The sequence below is a fragment of the Salvelinus sp. IW2-2015 genome, unplaced genomic scaffold (genome assembly GCF_002910315.2).
Source record: "Salvelinus sp. IW2-2015 unplaced genomic scaffold, ASM291031v2 Un_scaffold1873, whole genome shotgun sequence".
Lineage (NCBI taxonomy): Eukaryota > Metazoa > Chordata > Actinopteri > Salmoniformes > Salmonidae > Salvelinus > Salvelinus sp. IW2-2015.
In genome coordinates, this window is record NW_019943236.1 from 5,953 (window position 1) to 22,796 (window position 16,844).

Consider the following 16,844-nt stretch of genomic DNA (forward strand, 5'->3'; position numbering starts at 1 on the left):
ATGTTTCCCATGCCAATAAAGCCCTTAAATTGAAATGAGAGAGAACAAAAGAGAATTAGAGGAGCATGTGACAGAGGAAGAGCGTACAGTAGAAGAAAGAGAAGACAGAAGTGTAAAGGGTGATTATTACTAAATATTTTATCAGATTGTGGCAATTCTAACATAGAAACTTCATTGGGAGGAAGGATGTTCAACAAGCTTTTTACATTCACAAAAGGTTTCCAGTCGCCCAGCACATCTCTAACACCTGTTACAGTGTATGTCCTAATAGATCTCACACACACACACACACACACACACACACGGTGGGTTACTCACTGCAATGCGTAGCAGGGTCCCCTTGACGGCGGTCCATCTGTCCTGACGGCGGTCGATGACCAGGATGAAGCCCACTCCAGACGCCGTCTCACTGCAGGAGAGCGAGACACGGTCACCACAACAACATGGATGTGTGTGTATGTTACCAAGGTTACATGGATGTGTGTGTATGTGTGTATCCTCCTAATGACCTGCTCCAAGATCACAGGCTACCCACAGGCAGTGGCATTAGAAGAGCCCGCTCAATCCCTGTATGTATGTGTGTGTGTGTGTGTGTGTGTGTACAAAAATACCAGGAGAGTGTCGCTGGCAGCACACGTTTACATCTCAGTCAATTAGCAGATGCTCTTAACAAGAGAGACAACCACACACACAGAAATGTGAAAGAGTCAATGCTGCTGAGGGGGTCCATGTACATCAACCCAGCCAGGAGAAAAACCATCATCCATCCATCACCCTGCTGTGCATGCACACACACACGGTAAAAAACACACTACCAAAATGTAGCCTCTTCCTCAATTCCTCAATTTAGCCTCTTCCTCCTGCCATTGATGTCACACGACAGGATACGTCTGTTATTCCCAAATGTTATTCCCAAAACCTCCTCAATAGAATGTCATCTCCTTCTCCCATTCCTTTTCTCTGTTCTTCCGGTTTTCCCTCTCTGCAGATCCCGTTTGTTAAGCACCAGCGTTCTGTTTACAGCTCTGATAGAACGGGAGCCAACCGCCAAGAACCCCCCCAGAACAACTCTCCTCTGCCTACCCGCTTCTCTACACCAGCCAATCAACTCAGCCCTGCATCTCCTGCTGCTCCCCCATAGCCTATCACAGAGCAGCATACGGGTGATGGACAGCGGTGGCGGGAGTGTGTTTGAATGGCTCATGAGCAGAGGGGGGCGGGACATCTGATGGAGAATGAGATGGGATCCACCCCCCTTTATCTGGTAGGTGGGGGAACTGCAAAATGTCATTAATTCAATTGCCACCATGACAGTGGTGTGCGCACACACCTTTCTTTTCGCTTTAGCTATAGAGCTCTCCCTCTCCCCCCCCCCCCTCTCCGCTCAGCAGCATGTGTGTTGGCAGTGAGGAGAGCACAGAGGTAAAGGACAAGGAGGAAGCCATAGAGATAGGGAGAGAGATTTATAGAAATAAAGGTAGAGAGATGAACAAAGAGAGGGAGGGAGAGGACAGAGAAAAAGGAGAGGAGAAAGTGAGAGAAAGAGGAGAGAGCATGCATCTTGTGAGATAAAACAGACGGTGATATGATTTTATCCAGTGGTACTAATCAGGACCGTCCATAGGGCTGAACTGGCAGCATGATGGATGTTTCTCTATAGGACACAGTGTTAAATACAACACTCTGATTCAGAGATAAACTCATAGTAATTAAACACCCAGGACACCCCGTCTATACCCCCACAATACCCCCTCTTTCATATCTCCTCTTCCAGCTCCCTCTTTCTACCCCCTTACAGTCACTCACGCTTTCGGTCTGGCGAGCGCGCTAGAGAGAGAGAGAAAGCAAGAGTGAGTAAGTAAGCCAGAGAGAAAGGGAGAGGCACAGAGAAAGAGAAGGAAAGAAAGAGTGAGTAAGTAAGCCAGAGAGAAAGGGAGAGGCACAGAGAAAGAGAAGGAAAGCGAGGGAATAAATGAAAGCAAGCTAGAGAGCACAACAGAGAAAGAAAGCACCCCTCCTCTCTCCTCTCTCTCTCTCTCTCTCTCAATTCAATTCAAGGGCTTTATTGGCATGGGAAACATATGTTAACATTGCTAAAGCAAGTGAGGTAGATAATATACAAAAGTGAAATAAACAATAAAAATTAACAGTAAACATTACACTCACAGAAGTTCCAAAAGAATAGACATTACAAATGTCATATTATGTATATATACAGTGTTGTAACAATGTACAAATTGTTAAAAGCACAAAATGGAAAATAAATAAGCATAAATATGGGTTGTATTTACAGTAGTGTTTGTTCTTCACTGGTTGACCTTTTCTTATGGCAACAGGTCACAAATCTTGCTGCTGTGATGGCACACTGTGGTCTGTGGTATATCACCTAATAGATATGGGAGTTTATCAAAACCGGGTTTGTTTTCGAATTCTTTGTGGATCTGTGTAATCTGAGGGAAATATGTGTCTCTAATATGATCATACATTGGGCAGGAGGTTAGGAAGTGCAGCTCAGTTTCCACCTCATTTTGTGGGCAGTGTGCACATAGTCTGTCTTCTCTTGAGAGCCAGGTCTGCCTACGGCGGCCTTTCTCAATAGCAAGGCTATGCTCACTGAGTCTGTACATAGTCAAAGCTTTCCTTACGTTTGGGTCAGTCACAGTGGTCAGGTATTCTGCCACTGTGTACTCTCTGTTTGGGGCCAAATAGCATTCTAGTTTGCTCAGTTTTTTTGTTAATTCTTTCCAATGTGCCAAGTAATTATCTTTCTGTTTTCTCGTGATTTAGTTGGGTCTAATTGTGTTGCTGTCCTGGGGCTCTGTGGGGTGTGTTTGTTAACAGAGCCCCAGGACCAGCTTGCTTAGGGGACTCTTCTCCAGGTTCCTCTCTCTGTAGGTGATGGATTTGTTATGGAAGATTTGGGAATCGCTTCCTTTTAGGTGGTTGTTGAATTTAACATCTCTTTTCTGGATTTTGATCATTAGTGGGTATCGGCCTAATTCTGCTCTGCATGCATTATTTGGTGTTCTACGTTGTACACTGAGGATATTTTTGCAGAATTCTGCATGCAGAGTCTCAATTTGGTGTTTGTCCCATTTAGTGAATTCTTGGTTGGTGAGTGGACCCCAGACCTCACAACTATAAAGGGCAATGTGTTCTAACTGATTCAAGTATTTTTAGACAGATACTAATTGGTATGTCGAATTTTATGTTCCTTTTGATGGCATAGAATGCCCTTCTTGCCTTGTCTCTCAGATCATTCACAGCTTTGTGAAAGTTACCTGTGGCGCTGATGTTTAGGCCAAGGTATGTATAGTTTTTTGTGTGCTCTAGGGCACCGGTGTCTAGATGGAATTTGTATTTGTGGTCCTGGCGACTGGACCTTTTTGGAACACCATTATTTTGGTCTTACTGAGATTTACTGYCAGGGCCCAGGTCTGGCAGAATCTGTGCAGAAGATCTAGGTGCTGCTGTAGGCCCTCCTTGGTTGGTGACAGAAGCACCAGATAATCAGCAAACAGTAGACATTTGACTTCATATTCTAGTAGGGTGAGGCCCGGTGCTGCAGACTTTTCTACTGCCCTCGCCAATTCGTTGATATATATGTTGAAGAGGGTGGGGCTTAAGCTGCATCCCTGTCTCACCCCACGGCCCTGTGGGAAGAAATGTGTGTGTTTTTTGCCTATTTTAACCGCACACTTGTTGTTTGTGTATATGGATTTTATAATGTTGTATGTTTTTTCCCAAACACCACTTTCCATCAATTTGTATAGCAGACCCTCATGCCAAAGTGAGTCGAAGGCTTTGAAATCAACAAAGCATGAGAAGACTTTGCCTTTGTTTTGGTTTGTTTGTTTGTCAATTAGGGTGTGCAGGGTGAATACGTGGTCTGTCGTACGATAATTTGGTAAAAAGCCAATTTGACATTTGCTCAGTACATCGTTTTCACTGAGGAAATGTACGAGTCTGCTGTTAATGATAATGCAGAGGATATTCCCATGGTTGCTGTTGACGCTTATCCCACAGTAGTTATTGGGGTCAAATTTGTCTCCACTTCTGTGGATTGGGGTGATCAGTCCTTGGTTCCAAATATTGGGGAAGATGCCAGAGCTTAGGATGATGTTAAAGAGTTTTAGTATAGCCAATTGGAATTTGTTGTCTGTATATTTGATCATTTCATTGAGGATACCATCAACACCACATGCCATTTGGGTTGGAGGGTTTTAATTTGGTCCTGCAGTTCATTCAAGGTAATTGGAGAATCCATCTCTCTCTCACATCAGAGGTACATGGGGCTGGAGGGAGGCAGTATCCATAGGAGAGTTGTCTGCTTTATGAACACCCCCTGGTCTTAGTAACATGTGAGCTCATGATCACACATATCATCACCCAGTCACACACCACAACTGAATATATACATCTCAGGTAGAACCTCATTCATGCATTTGAYACAGATGGGTTCCCTCYGGCTGTAAYGMATGGRTAGTATATGATACYATATTACTTAGAAATATATGTKTTCTTTCTTGTTTYGTCAATTCWAATTTGTCYGRAATTACATCTTTACAGAACTCCTTTSTATGACAAACTGCTTCCATATAGCAGCTGAGCCCTGGAGTCTTTTAACTAACAGACCCCATTAGATACACAGGGAGTCTCTTTCATTAACACCTCCACACCAGTCATGCTCTGTCTCTCCAAGCCCCCCCCCTCCCCCCCCCAGCCAACTCCCACAGGAGTCCGGGGTCAGGGGTTAAAGGTTTCACCATTAGCTAATGGGGAGGGGAGGATACGGTCCATTTTATTACTTTTTTTTTTGTTATTCAACATTTGTTAATATCAGGAATTCCTATTGAGATAGAGAATATCGTGGGATAATAAGGTAGTTCCTGTATAGAAACAAACAGGACTAGCATAACGTCCAGGACATACACCACATGTACCAGGACATACACCTCATGTACCAGGACATACACTCATGTGCCAGGACATACACCTCATGTGCCAGGACATATCACACCTCATCTCCAGGACATACACCTCATGTGCCAGGACATACACCTCATGTGCCAGACATACACCTCATGTGCCAGGACATACACCTCATGTGCCAGGACATACACCTCATTGCCAGGAACATACACCTCATGTGCCAGCTACACCTCATGTGCCAGGACTACACCTCATCTACCAGACATACACCTATCTACCAGGACATACACCTCATCTACCAGGACATACACCTCATGTCACCAGGACATACACCTCATCTGCAGGACATACACCTCATGTGCCAGGACATACACCTCATGTGCCAGGACATACACCTCATGTCAGGACATACAACCTCATGTGCCAGGACATACACCTCATGTACAGGACATACACCTCATGTGCAGGACATACACCTCTCTACCAGGACATACACCTCATCTACCAGGACATACACCTCATCTACAGGACATACACCTCATCTACCAGGACATACACCTCATCTACCAGGACATACACCTCATCTACCAGGACATACACCATCATCTACCAGGACATACACCTCATCTACCAGGACATACACGCTCATCTACCAGGACATACACCTCATCTACCAGGACATACACCACATGTACCAGTTGCAGCAACGTTGAGGTGTAATATAGATGCCAACTATAATGGTTAAGATACAGTCCTGCATAAGACAAGTTCACTTTGTTGTAGGGAGATTCATTGTTCTGTTCAAACAAAGGAACTGTGAAAATAGTTCTACACTGACATCTGCTGGTAGCCTGTTACCACACCACTTCCTCAACTATACAAAGTAATGACAAGTTCAAGCATCAGAGTGTGCAATGCATTGTGTGTGTGTGTGTGTGTGTGTCACCTGGGCACACTGGTCAGGTAGGTCAGCACGTTGTGGAACTCTTCCTCCTGGAGCTCGCCAAACGCAGGGAATTCTGGGAACACGATGATGGGACTGCCGTTCTCAGCTCGGCCCCCTGCGAAAGAAATTGGGGACGTTTGATTGATTAATTGATTAAATTTGTTCAACAAGGAAATCATTTTGCTCTCAATTATAAAGCACGTACAAACCCCCATATCCCCCTTTCAGACCCCCACAGAATAGACCGTGACAAGCTTTGGAATCCTTTTATTTAATGTGTTTTAAAATGTAGATGTGTTCATCTACATCATATTCATAATGTCCATTATTCTTCTGATAGAAATAGCTAACCCACCCCAGTGGAATGAACACACAGAGCAGCGGTTCGGGCCTCTCCTTGGGGACCCACAGCTGTTCCATGTATTTTAACTATTCCACAGCTAGCACACCGGATTCAACTTGTCAGCTAATCATCAAGCCCATTGTGAAACGTCTGGGGGTCCCCGAGGAGAGGTTTTGAGCACCACTGACCCAGAGGAATCATGTGACGGTCTGAGTGACGGTCTGAGTGGGGGAGGGGAAGATTAAAGGATGAGATATAGGATCCATCTTCTCTCACAAAGCCTGGTGTTACTGCGGCTCTGCAGGCTGCAATAAGTCTCTTCTAGTTTTATTCTTCCTTTTTAACTCTGCGTTGTCGGGAAAGGACTCGCGAGTAAGCGTTTCACGGTAAAGTCTACACCCGTTGTATTCGGCACCTGTGACAAATCAAATTTGATTTGATTTGATTTAGTGCTAGAGGAGGGTACAGGGAATGAGAAATTAACAGGTGTGAGTAGAGACAAAGAGACAAACGGTCTGTGTGAATCTCTGCACCAGCCGTGCCACTAGAGCAGAACCATAGCACTGTGCCCTGATCCATCTGGTACCATGTGTGTATGTGTGTCAGGCAGACACCTGCCTGAGTAGRCAACTAGAGGAGGACCAGAGGTTAATGATTACAACACAAAACAAGGCCTGGAGACACATACAACCTCCAGGGTAGAGGACATACAGAGAGAACAGGGAAGGAACAGTAACACAGCAGGAGTCTTTAATGGCACAGCTAAAACAGTATTGCTGCGTCACACTCTCACCCKCTGGGCTTGGAGTCAATCTAGTGGCGTACCTAGGCTGTAGCGTAGAAGTATGAATTAGAAATAGACCAAGGGTCATCTTCATCAGACTTAGCTGTGTGCTCATATGACTCCTCATCAGAGGGTGGGCAGCTGTCATGAACACACACACATACATCACCCCTGGCAACCACAGAGTTATTAAAACACACTGACAGAGAGATGTGAAGACAAATAGACTCTACACAGACTGTACACAACCTAAGAACAGGTTCCGGGCAAGACATGTAACAGCATCCATAAAACATAGACAGTTAGGAACTGAAGCTCGTGAAATTCAGTTAGACACACACACACACACACACACACACACTCACACTCTCAACGGGTGGAGTGTTAAATTCAGTCACACACTCAGCAGCCAATCACAGCAGCAAATAGTGCCACACACACTTGGCTCTTCCAACCGTTGCCGGGCCAGGTTGCCAAGTGGATCGCCGTGTCGATTAATTATTCACGGGCCGTCTCCGTGCCGTTATTATCCGTGGTAACCCGACGTGGGGCCCTATCTGGGTTGGCATCGCCGTAGTAACGGAACAAACTGAGTTGGCCCAACTCTTTGGAAATATGGGTCTGGTGTAGAACAGTTTCCCTCAGTTTTCCCCCCAAAGGTCGGGTCGTTACAAAAGTCTTAGTTTAGTTAAGTCATACAACAGAAATCAGGTTGAAAAACACTGCTGTACTCTATCTGGCAGCCAGAGTGCTATTCCTGTACTTTTATAAATAGGAAAATGCTGACGGATTATGTTTTGATGTTTAGGCCAGCTACTTCACTCAGCTACTTCACTCAGCTACTTCACTCAGCTACTTCACTCAGCTACTTCACTCAGCTACTTCACTCATACAGTGTGATATGATTGTTGCTCCATCAGTGACTGTGTCAACTTTGGGGATGGTTCACTGTTATAAGCTTCTGCCATATTGCTTAAGCTTTTTCCATCTGTGAAGGGAGATCTTCAAGGGCCTTGGCATAGCGTTGGGATTGGCTCACTCGGATGTTTGGGATTGAACCACTATGAGAGGTAACTATGAAGGAGGGAGCGATGGAGGGAAAAGAAAAAGACTGACCTGAGAGGAAAGCAAACCGTTTCCTGAGGTCAGGATCGATGTCTGCAGCAAACAGACGATCACTCTCCTGCTGCATGATGTCATCTGGAAGATAAAAGAGACAAAAAAACATCAACTACAGTTACAGTAACATACCGTATTTACAGCAATAGATGACAGTTACAGTAACATACAGTATTTACAACAATAGATGACAGATACAGTAACATACAGTATTTACAACAAAATATTACAGTTAGTAACATACAGTATTTACAACAATAGATGACAGTTACAGTAACATACAGTATTTACATTAATAGAGCATAGGATTAGTCACACAGACACCTGGAATGACATGACAGAGAGAGGAGCAGAGGACCCACTGACCCTTTTCTCAAGGAGAAGTCCCCCTAAATCCCCCCTTTTCTCCAACTTTCAGTGCCAGTCTCAGTGAGGAAGCGAGAGGGGGAGGTGAGGCTGAGGGGAGGAGGAGAGATGGGAGGAGGAGAGAGGGGCTGAGGGAGAGGCCTGAGAGAGAGCGAGAAGAGAGGGCTGAGGAGAGAGGGAGGAGGGGAGAGGCTGAGGGCAGGAGGAGAGAGGGGAGAGGAGAGAAGGGAGGAGGAGAGACTGAGGGGAGGAGGAAAAGAGAGAGGAGGAGAGAGGCTGAGCTGAGGTAGGAGGAGAGAGGCTGAGGGAGGAGAGAGGAGGAGAGGAGGAGAGAGGCTGAGAGAGGGGAGAGGCTGAGGGGGAGGAGAGGAGGAGAGAGGCTGAGGGAGGAGGAGAGGAGGAGAGAGGGGAGAGGCTGAGGGGAGGAGGAGAGAGGCTGAGGGGGAGAAGGAGGAGAGAGGCTGAGGGGAGGAGGGAGGAGAGGAGGAGAGGGGAGAGGCTGAGGGGAGGAGGAGAGAGGCTGAGGGAGGGGAGAGAGGCTGAGGGGAGGGGAGAGAGGCTGAGGGGAGGAGGAGAGAGGAGAGCTGAGGGGAGGAGGAGAGGAGGAGAGGAGGAGAGGAGGAGAGGAGGAGAGGATGAGAGGAGAGAGAGGAGGAGAGAGGCTGAGGGAGGAGGAGAGAGCTGAGGGAGGAGGATGAGGAGGAGAGGAGGAGAGAGGGGAGAGGCTGAGGGAGGGAGGAGAGGAGGGAGAGAGGGGAGAGGCTGAGGGGAGGAGGAGAGAGGCTGAGGGAGGAGGAGAGGAGAGAGAGGGGAGAGCTGAGGGAGAGGAGAGGAGAGGGAGGGAGGAGGAGAGAGGAGAGAGGGAGAGCTGAGGGAGGTGAGAGGAGAGGGAGGGGAGGAGGAGAGGAGGAGAAGGAGGAGAGAGGGAGAGGCTGAGGGGAGGAAGGAGAGAGGCTGAGGGGAGTAGGCAGTATTATTCTCCATGCACAGTGGATTATAATAATCTGTTTTGGATTTCTCCTGAGAAGTGGGTCAGTGGGTCTCTGCTCCTCCCCTCTTCTCCTCACTGGGACTGGGACTGAAAGTTGGAGGAAAGGGGGATTTAGGGGGACTTCTCCTTGGAAAAGGGTAGGTGGGTCCTCTGCTCCTCTCTCTGTCATGTCACACAGGTGTCTGTGTGACTAATCCTATGCTCTATTAATGTAATACTGTATATTACTGTAACTGTCATCTATTATTGTAAATACTGTATGTGCCTATCTGTGTGAGTGAGTGAGTGACGAGAGAGAGAGAGGGTGAAAGGCTAGTGGAAAAGAGGGGGTTGTTTGGGGGTATGGTAGTGGTCCTGTGAATTGACAATGCTGTGTGTGTGTGTGTGGTGTGTGTGTGTGTGTGTGTGTGTTGTGTGGTGTGGTGCGTCTGTGCGTGTTATGCTGTGTGTGATGCTGTGTGTTGGCTGGCAGTAGGGGAGTGTACTGGTGAGAGATGAGGGTGGTTGCAGGGGGTAGTGTATGGTGAGAGGTGAGGGTGGTTGCAGGGGTAGTGTATGGTGAGAGATGAGGGGGTTGCAGGGGTAGTGTTATGGTGAGAGAGAGGGTGGTTGCAGGGTAGTGTATGGTGAGAGATGAGGGTGGTTGCAGGGGGTAGTGTATGGTGAGAGGTGGTTGCAGGAGGTAGTGTATGGTGAGAGATGAGGGTGGTTGCAGGGTAGTGTATGGTGAGAGGGAGGGTGGTTGCAGGGAGTGTATGGTTGGAGATGAGGGTGGTTGCAGGGGTATGAGTTATGTGAGAGATGAGGGTGTGGCAGGGGGTAGTGTATGGTGAGAGGTGGGGTTGTTTGCAGGGGTAGTGTATGTGAGAGGGTGGTTGCAGGAGGTGTGTATGGTGAAGATGAGGGTGGTTGCAGGGGGTAGTGTATGGTGAGAGATGAGGGTGGTTGCAGGGGGTAGTGTATGGTGAGAGGTGAGGGTGGTTGCAGGGGGTAGTGTATGGTGAGAGAGGTGGTTGCAGGAGTAGTGTATGGTGAGAGATGAGGGGGTGGTTGCAGGGGTAGTGTATGTGTGAGAGATGAGGGTGGTTGCAGGGGTAGTGTATGGTGAGAGATGAGGGTGTTGCAGGGTAGTGTATGGTGGAGATGAGGGTGGTTGCAGGGGTAGTGTATGGTGAGAGGTGAGGTGGTAGTGTATGGTGAGAGATGAGGGTGGTTGCAGGGGGTAGTGTATGGTGAGAGGTGAGGTGGTTGCAGGGGGTAGTGTATGGTGCTTCTGGCATCATGTGTGCTGAGGGATGGGATCAGAGTACTAAACAATCACACAGGTCAATGTGTTTCTCCAGCTTTCGTATGACTGTAACAGTCACTGAAGACATTGGCCAACATCTTCTGACATCACTGGTATTTTCCGGGTCTTTATGCCAGGGATTAAACAGGCACACTTTCCCACTACCCTCCTCCCTCCTCCAACTTTTAGTGTGTCTAGGCCCTGCCTGGGAAACGAATCCTACTGATTGGTCCCAGTAAAAGCCACCGATGTTTCTCACACCAGGGCAGAGTGAACCACAAAACCAACCATCTACCCACATAGGCTGAAAGAGCATCAAAGGATCACCAAGGTATATTGAGACATTGATGGTTGCATGAACACCAACTCTCACACAAACGGTAGAGAGAGACCATTGTTTCAACAACAGTAGCATCTCCAGGATAAAGAGCTTATAAAAACACCCATCAGGTGTTGAAACCCTCCGCTGYGTAGTAACTAACTCTCTTGCCAGCAAAGYGCTGTGTGTTTACTCTGTCAGTGGGTCATTAAACCAGGCTTTTCATCTGTCTAGATATAGCCAAGGTGCAGTGGCGACCCGTCATTCAAGGGGTGGTTGCAGTTTTGAGCACCACCTGTTTAGCTAAAAAAAATGATGTTTTGCATGTTATTTATACCTTTCGCATATCAGTTTGCAAACAATGTTAAAAATAAATGTTCTGAATTATGTCGCTGTACCTTTCAAAAGTGCTGAACAAATAGTTATATTGACTGTCTGTCCTAGCTCGCTCATTAATGTCTTCATAGAAATTGCCTCTTATCCGCTCGTCGTCCCATTTGTACATCTCAATTGTCAACAGAAACCACATTTGTTTAAGCAAGTCAGCCATATCAGCTATGTGTTTTCAAAGGGCAGTAAATGAGGCTGAATGAACTGTTTTGCTGCAAGACAAGGCTCTGCTGATAGCCAGGTGTAGCAGTGGTAAGGATTCACTACATGGTGCTGAAAAGAAAGCTCTTCTGTTGGGACAGCTCTACTGTATGTAGGCCCTAACAGTTTGTGGGCACCGTTTGTCACCGTTATAGTGCAATTAATGTATTGTGTAGTGTGGCTTTGCTGGCATGCATATATATTTTTTTTGAGTTTGCCCTACCAAGATTTACATGCTAAAATCGCCACTGCCAAGGTGAGCTTAAAAAAATACTTTTACTCTTTATTCTTAACTCATTTGAATAAAAACAATTTGCAGTGATGCTCAATTGTTTCTAACTAATGCTTATGTACCTGTTTGGGTTTTATACCATGCTCTCCCAAATCAACCACCATCAGTATAAACCAGAAAACCCTGTGGTCACGTTTCAGGAGGRACCGACTTCAGGTCTCAGGGAAGGTGACGTCAACCTGTCAGGCTTAGCTAGCTCCAACCAGCTGGAGCCGGTAAGACTAGCATCCACACAGTGAGTGGGTCCATAGGGATCAAGGTTGAGAAACACTAATGCAGTCTATTCTAGAACCATAGACATGCATGTTGGCAGTCACTGTCAGTATTCAGTCTGATGTTGGTGTAATGCATCAGGACAGCTCAGTCTTACAGCCCTGGGCGGTAGGTAGGTAACAGCTCAGTCTTACAGCCCTGGGCGGTAGGTAACAGCTCAGTCTTAACAGCCCTGGGCGGTAGGTAACAGCTCAGTCTTACAGCCCTGGGCGGTAGGTAACAGCTCAGTCTTACAGCCCTGGGCGGTAGGTAACAGCTCAGACTTACAGCAAGCTGCCACTACAGTCTTCCCTCAGACTCTTACCCTATAAACCCAGAGTTAGTTAGTTTAATAGCACGGTTAGGATAACACTAAGGCCCAAACCCAGACCCAGAAACTCACACACACACACACACACAACCTAGAGAGAAGCTGCCACAGAGCGAAGGGTGTGTGTGAGTATATATTTCTAATTCTCTAATAAATCTAAATTAAGTTTATACAAACATGTCTTCTAAAAATAGACCTTACAGTACTTCTCTCTCTGTGTTTACCCCTCTTTCTTCCTGGTATTAGARGTAAGGAACGGCTCTTTCAAGAGCATCTCTAACCCATTCAGTTCCATTGAGAACTAAGGGCCCTACCCTCCTCACTGAGTGCATTGCATATGATGTGTAGAGACGTGTTCAGTCTCGTCACTGTGGTCTGTGAGCGCTCCAACTGAGACCCGGAGAAAAGCCACCAAAACAGGCCTGTGCCAGCCAGGAAACTCTTAAGCAGCACAAAACCACACAACACCCCCAACTTCCTCCCAACCAGGCCAGCACAGGCCCCACGTTTTGAGATTGTGAATGAGTGGAGAGATGGCTCATTCACAATCAGGTCAGGGGCTTAATCAGTGAAGGTCAAGGTTTACAATGTTGAGGATAGAGCTGACATGAAAACAGACAGAATCATTTATACTCTATGCAACACATTTCTATCATGTAAGGTTTTATATCTTGTCATATTCCTTCCTGTCTGGTAACTATTGTATAACCTCACAGATTACAGCTCAGATCTGGATGGATGACAGCTCACAGAGAAGAGGGGGAGAAAAGGGGAAGATGAGGAGGGGGAGAAAAGGGTAAAGAAGGAGGTAAGGGTAAAAAGGAGGAGGGGGAGAAAAGGGGAAAAAGGAGGAGGGGGAGAAAAGGGGAAAAAGGAGGAGGGAGATACTCCATTGAAAGGAGGCCAGGGTTCTATTACTAATGCCTACATTGTTAATGTGGAGACCTGGCTCTGGTTGAGCTGTGGGGACTGGGAAGACAACCACACAGCTCTTTCCAGTAAAGGAGATTCTACACAGGCCTCTCTCTCCACGTTCCTTCTATGCGTTTTATCGAATGCCATCAAAGCTACAACAAAAAAAGATCCGACCAACAGTTCTTGTTGAGTAGTTTACAATGCATCTTCACTCCAGTCATGACATTCCTTTCACATGATCGTGTGACCCCACTGACACAAAAGTTCACCACCATTTTCACACATGCACCAACATGGTAGTTACCATGCCTCTGTGCAGTAGACAGAGTGCTACTCCCTCTCCTGTCCCATGAATCTCTTTGTTCGCTTATCATGTTCCCACAAGCAGCAGGCGGTAAAACACATGTTAGCAGCCTGGAAAGACCTCCTTGCCTTTACACGTCTGGTCTGAAGGACAAAGTCACGATCACAGGTGGTACAGTCCTTGATTGTCGCCCCTTGAGAAATACAGTATAATCACCCAGTCTGACATTATCCCCTAGACCCTAACCCCTCCCTTCCCCTCCACATTATTTAACCCCTATGGCTAACCCCTCTGTTCGCTGGTCCATGCAGTAACTTCATGTGTTGTTGTGGTATGTGGTGTATGGGCAGGGTGGGCAGGGCAGTCTTGGTATGTGGACTGAAATGCAACAGATTGTATTGGGGATGTGGAAGTGTGTGTGGAGTGCCATGCTGTGTGGGGTGCCATGCTGTGTGGAGTGCCATGCTGTGTGGAGTGCCATGCTGTGTGGAGTGCCATGCTGTGTGGGGTGCCATGCTGTGTGGGGTGCCATGCTGTGTGGGTATGAGCTGGTGATGGAGCCAACTGTTGGTGGTGGTGTGGCAAGAAGAAGGGCAGCTGTGTGTGTGAGTGAGAGGACAAGTAAGGGATGAACAGCCATTCCACAGCTGTGTGTGTGTACTATTGTGTGTGTGTGTGTGTGTATCATTGTGTATGTGTGTGTGTACTATTGTGTATGTGTGTGTGTGTGTATCATTGTGTATGTGGGGGGAACCCAGTTCTATTATGGTATTACAGTCTGGGTTTACCAGGTCCCCATCTGCCATGGGGATAACAACACACACGACAATAACAACTGGGTCAAACGGCCACCGTTGCCCTGTTGCCATGCGTGCTCACTGTGTGTGTGGATGCCCTCTGCCCAGCCCATAAATCTCTGGATACGATTAAATCTGTAATATTTCTACACGATGAGCTGCAATATGTGGCTACTGTTCAGTCTTTGTCAAATCCTTTTTGTCATGGAGCGTCAAGTGCCAACATGGTGGCTAGTCTGCTGCACTGTAAACTACACTATATATACACAGCAGTATGTGGACACCCCCTCAAATGACTGGATTCGGCTATTTCAGCCACACCCATTGCTGACTGGTGTATAAAATTTGGCACACAGCCATGCAATTTTCATAGACAAACATTGGCAGTAATATGGCCTTACTGAAGAACTCAGTGACTTTCAACCTTGGCACCTTCATAGGATGCCATTTTTCCAACAAGTCAGTTCGTCAAATTTCTGCCCTGCTAGAGCTGCCCCGGTCAACTSTAAGTGCTGTTATTGTGAAGTGGTAGGCCACACAAGTTCACAGAACGGGACCGCCGAGTGCTGAAGTGTGTAATAATCGTCTGTCCACGGTTGCAACACTCACTACAGAGTTCCAAACGGTCTCTGGAAGCAACGTCAGCACAAGAACGGTTCGTCTGGAGCTTCATGAAATGGATTTCCATGGCCGAGCAGCCGCACACATGCCTAAGATCCCAATGCGCAATACCAAGCGTTGGCTGGAGTGGTGTAAAGCTCGCCGCCATTGGACTCTGGAGCAGTGGAAACGCGTTCTCTGAAGTGATGAATCACGCTTCACCATCTGGCAGTCCGACGGACTAATCTGGGTTTGGCGGATGCCAGGAGAACGCTACCTGACCCAATGCATAGTGCCAACTGTAAAGTTTGTTGGAGGAATAATGGTCTGGGGCTGTTTTTATGGCTCGGGCTAGGCCCCTTAGCTCTAGTGAAGCTCTTAGCGCGACAGCCTACAATGACATTCTAGACCATTCTGTGGTTCCAACTTTGTGGCAACAGTTTGGGGAAGGCCCTTTCCTGTTTCAGCATGACAATGCCCTCGTGCACAAAATGAAATCGGTATGGAAGAACTTGACTGGACGGCACAGAGCCCTGACCTCAACCCCATTGAATACCTTTGGAATGAACTGGAACACCTACAGTCAGCCAGGCCTAATCGCCCAACATCACTGCCCGACCTCACTAATGCATGTCCCCACATCAATGTTCCAACATCTAGTGAAAAGCCTTCCCAGAAGAGTGGAGGCTGTTATAGCAGCAAAGGGGGGACCAACTCCATATTTATGCACATGATTTTGGAATGAGATGTTTGACGAGCAGGTGTCCACACACTTTTGGTCATTAGTGTAAATCTGTGTCTGTGGGCTAGCCCTGAGAGATTGGAGGAAATGGGCACAATGTCCTTCCGCTTGGCCAGCGGACCAGTCTCTGTGTGTTGACAAGCATATCTCTGTTACTGAATGGAAGTAAGAGACAGACAACACACCACTGTTCATCACCCTCTCCACTGTCTCACGCTACCACACACACCAGATATTCCAAGGAAACAGAACATCTCTTTAGGACACCTCGAGTCAAACTTTCCCTTGGTTTGACAAAGGAGAGATTCCAGGGATGTGTTTTTACTTGTACTGTAAAACCTCTCTTGGAGCTTAATAGTTCAGGAGATGGAAGTGGGTTCACCGTATTGATCAATGTCAACTCAGGTGTTAAATAAAAAGCATGAGCTGGTGCACACCCAGAGAAAATGATGTAGAGGTGCTGACTAACGGTGAATAAACTGTAAGCTATAGAAACAAAGAGAGTCGCACACTCCRTATGTATTAACCTCCCAGTCATTTATTGGGTAAAAAAAGCACCAACGTTTCGGCATCACTGTGCCTTCTTGATGGTGGGAGAAGCCCTGAAGAAGGCACAGTTAAGCCGAAACCAGTTTTTTTACCCAATAAATTACTGGGAGGTTTTATATACAGTGGGGAGAACAAGTATTTGATACACTGACAATTTTGCAGGTTTTCCTTCTTACAAAGCATGTAGAGGTCTGTAATTTTTATCATAGGTACACTTCAACTGTGAGAGAAGGAATCTAAAACAAAAATCCAGAAAATCACATTGTATGATTTTTAAGTAATTAATTTGCATTTTATTGCATGACAATAAGTATTTGATACATCAGAAAAGCAGAACTGAAATTTGGTACAGAACCTTAGTTTGCAATTACAGAGATCATACG

General features: G+C 46.7%; 1 protein-coding gene across 1 annotated transcript in view; it reads right to left on the bottom strand.

Moving 5' to 3' along the window:
* Positions 1-264: 264 nt before the first annotated feature.
* Positions 265-16,844, bottom strand: part of LOC112072273 (guanine nucleotide exchange factor DBS-like) — a 34,523-nt gene continuing 17,943 nt past the window's right edge. The window contains exons 3-5 of the mRNA XM_024139680.2: positions 8,122-8,205; positions 5,879-5,993; positions 265-409 (exon numbers count right to left, since the gene is read on the bottom strand). Coding sequence (XP_023995448.1) covers positions 265-409; positions 5,879-5,993; positions 8,122-8,205 — 344 coding nt within the window. The remainder of the gene's footprint in view (positions 410-5,878; positions 5,994-8,121; positions 8,206-16,844) is intronic.